Source organism: Phaethon lepturus, unplaced genomic scaffold, assembly GCF_000687285.1.
Source record: "Phaethon lepturus isolate BGI_N335 unplaced genomic scaffold, ASM68728v1 scaffold21621, whole genome shotgun sequence".
NCBI lineage: Eukaryota > Metazoa > Chordata > Aves > Phaethontiformes > Phaethontidae > Phaethon > Phaethon lepturus.
In genome coordinates, this window is record NW_010517309.1 from 63047 (window position 1) to 68482 (window position 5436).

The 5436-nt window shown below is 37.7% G+C and overlaps 1 protein-coding gene across 1 annotated transcript in view; it reads left to right on the forward strand.

The window, feature by feature from the left end:
- Positions 1 to 1299, forward strand: part of KRT12 (keratin 12) — a 3443-nt gene extending 2144 nt beyond the window's left edge. The window contains 4 exon segments of the mRNA XM_010296359.1: positions 1 to 51; positions 418 to 668; positions 910 to 989; positions 1202 to 1299. The exon segment at positions 1 to 51 is cut by the window's left edge and continues 30 nt beyond it. Coding sequence (XP_010294661.1) covers positions 1 to 51; positions 418 to 668; positions 910 to 989; positions 1202 to 1299 — 480 coding nt within the window.
- The last annotated feature ends 4137 nt before the right edge of the window (positions 1300 to 5436 follow it).

Below are 5436 nucleotides of genomic sequence, written 5' to 3' on the forward strand. Positions count from 1 at the left end.
AAACGGACTCTCCAGAGCTTGGAAATCGAACTACAATCTCAGCTTGCCATGGTATGTTCTAAGGAAGCTGCTAACTAGTCAGAGTAAATTTTCCAACTTCAAAAGTGTTGTTAGAACTTATAGTACTCTAAAGGATTTAAGATTTGCATTTATTTCCTGTTCAATCCTGCACTCTTTTCGTTCCTAAGTAGCAGTAATATATAAAATTGGCTTGCAGGTAGCGTGTTATAAAGCAGATGAACTTTTCTGTTCACATTCAGTGAAGCAGCAAGTTTTCAAACTGGTATTTCAAGAAAAAAATAAAAATCTCTAAGTAATGAGGCTATACTTACTCCCATTACACTATTTAAGTTGGTTTTGTTGTTGTAAAGATTTTTTTCCCTCAATCAGAGATTGTTTAACATCCTTCTTACACAGAAAAAATCCCTTGAAGACACTTTAGCAGAAACGGAAGGAGGTTACTGTGCTCAGCTTTCACAAATGCAACTTCAGATTGGGAATCTGGAGTCCCAGCTGTTTCAGGTCAGGGCTGATATGGAGCGCCAGAATGCAGAGTATCAACAGCTTCTAGACATCAAGACTCGCCTGGAAATGGAGATTGAAACCTATCGTCGCTTGCTGGATGGCGAGTTTGTGTAAGTAACTAATTTACAGAAAATAACTTCTTTGTTTTATTTTCTGTAGCAAAATCCTTTCCAGGACAAAAGAGGTAAAAACAAGCAGTACGTTCACCAAAAGACAGTAAGGCACATACATCGATTCTGAAATAATACAGATTTACTCTGAGGAGAACGAACCATTCTGCTCAGTATTTAAAATAATGCTACCAATGCCAAGTTGAAAAGGGAATTTCTCCTGATCCTGACAAACATTCTGCAATATTGCCTGTCTCTGATTCACTTTTAGGAGTGCGGGACAGGGAGTAACATTTGAAAGCTCATCCTTGACAGGGTCCAAATCACAAACACAATCACTGGATTCTTCTCAGGGTAGGTAGAACTTGGTTGAATAAAATTTTATTTCTAAAGTCATTCTTATAAATAAAATAATACATGCTATTCTGTTTTAAGTGTTCATTATAACAAGAAGCCAATTTGAAAGGAAAAGAATGTAACTGTTCATGTACATGTGCTGCTCTGTTTTATAATTTTTAACACTTTGATAAATTTTTGTTTTGTTTTGTTTTGTTTATGATGTTTAGATCCTACCAAAACTAGAAAGATCAAGACAATTGTTGAAGAAGTGGTAGACGGAAAAGTTGTTGCTTCTCATGTTAAGGAAGTTGAAGAGAAGATATAAGGCACAAACTGATATTGCAAAGGATCTGTTTGCTCCGTGTTTTTTCAAAGCCAAAATGGATAAATAATTTTGTTCTTTTGTATGAAGTGATAAAAATAGATTGGCTTTTTACTAAGATTCTTTTACAGAAAACAAAGCCTGCATTTTCATTCTTAACAGTCATGCAATATATTTTCTTCTTTAGTTTACTGGTACTACCTGTATTATTTTCATGGTCTTCTTTAAACATATCAATTTTCTTTGTTCAATAACGTGTTCAATATGGTGTACACATCAGGCATTTAATTAGATACGCTTTTTTATAATTGTTAGTAATTAATACATAAAATAATTTTGCTATTCTAACTTCACTTTCCAGTTTTCTTGACTAATAAAAAGGACTCAGCAAGCTTTAAGATATTAGTCTCCCTTTATTCTTCATTTAGGACTGCTGCTCTTGATCCATATTTGTCATTTTGTTGGGTATCTTGCTTTACCATATACTATGTGTGCGGTGTAGTACTCCCCATTAATTTAAATAAACTAGTGGACATTTAAATAAACATTGGACAACTAGTCCAATGCTAGAACACATCCATGTCAAAAAAATTGCTTAAATGTGGGATTAAAGCAATACTCACTAACTTACAACTTAAAGCTATCAATACAAGAGAGATTTTGCAAACAGAACAACATATTGTAGAGCCTGCAACCATAGTGGAGAAGAAGGAGGTGCCCGGGTTGGCAGGAGGCAGCGGCCCCAGCGCTGTGCCGCGGTTCCCTGGCCCGGAGGGCCTCCCTCCTGGCGGGAGCACGGCCCAATCCTGCCAAGTCTCAGAGTGGCTCCCTGAGACCAACTCAGATCAGCCACTGAAAGGAATCTCAGCCAAAACAAAATGATAAACCAAAATACAATCCCCTTACGATTTACACCTAAGTCTTTGTTCCTGAGCCACAATTCTGACGATTTTCATGTGATTCTCAGGTAAGACAAGGAAGTTAGTGTGACCTCTTACATGTGTATTACTCTCTCTCTAGAATACAAACGCTCTGCACATTCTACCACATCCCTTAGACACTGGACCCAAACTAGAAGTTTAATGGGAGCACAGGTTTCATACTGTGCTTCCATTCTGCCTTTTGTAAAACCCACTCCTCTAGCATTTTTTCTGCTTCCTGCTTTGAACCAATAAAAGCCAGGGTAATTAAAGCAGTAATCAAAGAACTAAATCAGCATCATAGAATCGCAAGATCTAAAATCCAGTCTGTTAAAGAAAAAGCACTGTGATAAATAACCCAAAGAAATGAAATAGAAGAATCTTCTACGTATGCCAGTATAAAGAGGGAAGAACTTGAAAACCTCTTGAGTAAATGCACCATCTTCAACAGTTTAAGTAACTTCTTTCCTAAAAGCATGGAACACAAGCGTACCTCTTTTTTTTCTGCCTTTAAAAGCAGTGTTAATAAATAAATGAAAAGAATCTTACTACATGCCATGTATTTCAATAATATTTTATACTGTTGTAGACTAAGTTTTTTAATTAAAATAATTACGATCTGAATTAAATTAATGATACCAGAAATAGACAAATTGAGGTTGTTTATGTAGCTGGGTGTGATTACCAAGAGTACCGTTATAGAGAAATTTTAACATTATAGACTGAAGGAAATTTTTTCTCCTCCTAAGACAGGACAGCATTCATCATCTTTCTTCCCTAACCATAATTTTTTTTCTGGTATGTGGAAAACCAGAAATCATATCACCTTCCCCATTATTGACAGCATCTCTATTTTGAAGAGAAAAATATGTCTCTCTTGTTGTCATCTTCCACAGACATACATACTTTCAGAATAACTGTATACAAAGAAATATGAAATAATGTACATACCTCAAGGACTGCAACTGTGACTGCGGTGATATCATTACTTCCTACATCATTCAATGGATATTTCCACTGAATAATCATATAGTTTACCTACATACACATTAATCCTGAATTTAATATTATGGTCTAAAAGATGACTTAGAATTGCCGAGGGTGCAGTTTTGATGCATGTAAAATCTAGAAACCACTCTAGCTATTGTCTGGTAAGCAAGCAACAATGGTAAATCAAAGCAGTTTGCAATCACTATAGCATTATTATACGGTATCACAGAATCCAAATAATTGTTGCACAGCATCTGAACTATAAAGTTAACTAAAACCCAACATCTGTAATAAAATATGAACATTGGAAGTAGAAAGAATTCAAAATTACATAAATCCTAGTAAAGATACAATTGCTTACACCTACCTGCGTTCAGCCTTCAGGGATCTTGTATCTTTACACCTGAAAAAAAAGGTGGAAAAAGAAACCATTAGTGCTAATTCCTTTTTTAAAAGCTTTTAAAAATTGTATCAACTGGCAAATGTTTATCTCCTGCTAATGTGAAGATTCATCCATAGATGCTTGTTGATGCACAAAGTTTGGTTTGTGGGACCAAATCCAATATCCCTGCAGACCTCTATACTGTATTTCAAACTTAGACATTTCAGGATGTGTTACGGGATGCTAGACAGCCTTGACTTCTCCTGATGTAAACAGAAGACATTATGAGTCCCAGGGAACTGAAAGCAAACTGTAAACAATCAGTACTGCAATGCAAGAAAAAGGAAGATTTTAAATTCCATGTCAAGTTCTTATTTGCTTAAATACATAGGCTGTCCCTATTAATGTTTATACTGTCCTCAGGTATAGTATGTTATGTTTGTTTGATGGATTCCTAATATTTTTATTATGTGACTGTTCTCATACCATCAATGAAAAACACTGTCAATATTTTGGTTTTAGAACTACATAAAAGTAGAATAATTAAGACACTTGTAGAAAAGATAGTGGACAACAAAACATTCTTTTCTCAGTCCAGGTCAGCTGAAAAACAGCCAGCTAAGAAAAATAAAATCAGAACTCAGGATCCTTTTACATGTGCCAGCAGACACAGCCAAGAACAAGGAAGCCTTATGCACACAAGGGGACTTTTAAGTGGTATAATACTTTAACTTCTAAAAAGACAAGTGTCTTGTAAAAATTTACTGCCTTTTTTCTCATTTTACTGATGTATGTTCTTACTTGGAGCCTAAAAATGCATTCTATCAGGTGAATTTTTATTTTTTACTGAAATCTAATTTTTTTTACTAAATATCTGGTATTGTGCATTACAGAAAACAACTTTGAAAAATAGCTAAGAGCCATTCTTAGCAGACAAGATCATTAGGATCATGCAGTAGCTACAGTGAGCCAGGAAATTAAGAATTATTTGCAGAAAATACAGCACAGCAAACAACCTATACTTCCTGCCTCCCCGGTAGCTGTCAGGACAGGTCTAAGAACCCTACATAACCCGATATTCTGTGAACTGAACACGCCGACCCACGGCAGAGGTACTGTAAACAGCTTCAGAGACAAAGCAGACACTTTTTCTGACAGCAGTTAGCTATGCTTGAAGCGTTAATTCACCAGAACTTTGCGCTGTACAGAAGAGGAGCCAAGCCCCTTGCCACAAGGTGCACCAGCGTTCTTTACCACTAGTAGTGCTGGCTCCTCTCCCTCGTCTTCCTGCGCGTAAAAACACCGAAACGCTGGGTGAGCATGTCCCAGAACCCAGCTCTTTTTCAAAATGGGACAGTGCTCAACACTGGATCCGATCAGCCACCTGAGGCTTTGCCTCGCCGAGTCTTTAAAACCGTCAAGGACGGAAATTCTGTAACTTCCCTAAATAACCTGCTCCAGCGCTGCAGAACTGCCTGGTGAAGGCAGATGCCAGCAGCCCTGCCACCACCACAGGTGTACTCCCTTCCCCTCTGCGACCGCACTCTCATTCTGTGCAGCTGTAATTTTGTCCTTTGCTTTCTCTCTCTTAACCTCACACTTTTGAGGTCATAAAAAACCGACGTTATAGTGTAAGAAAAACACAAAGACGCTGTATATGTTCCTTTCAGCACATCATTTAGGCGTCATTACTTTAACCGCTGCAAAAGCGACAGATCTTTGCTTCATTACACCTGCTTTTGGAAACGACTGGCAGGCCCTGACCCCTCAGCGCTTCCCCAGAAATCCGCGCTGCAGCTTTAAGGGCTGGCGGTGCGCTCCCCCCGCGCCCGCCGGCAGCGCGGGCTC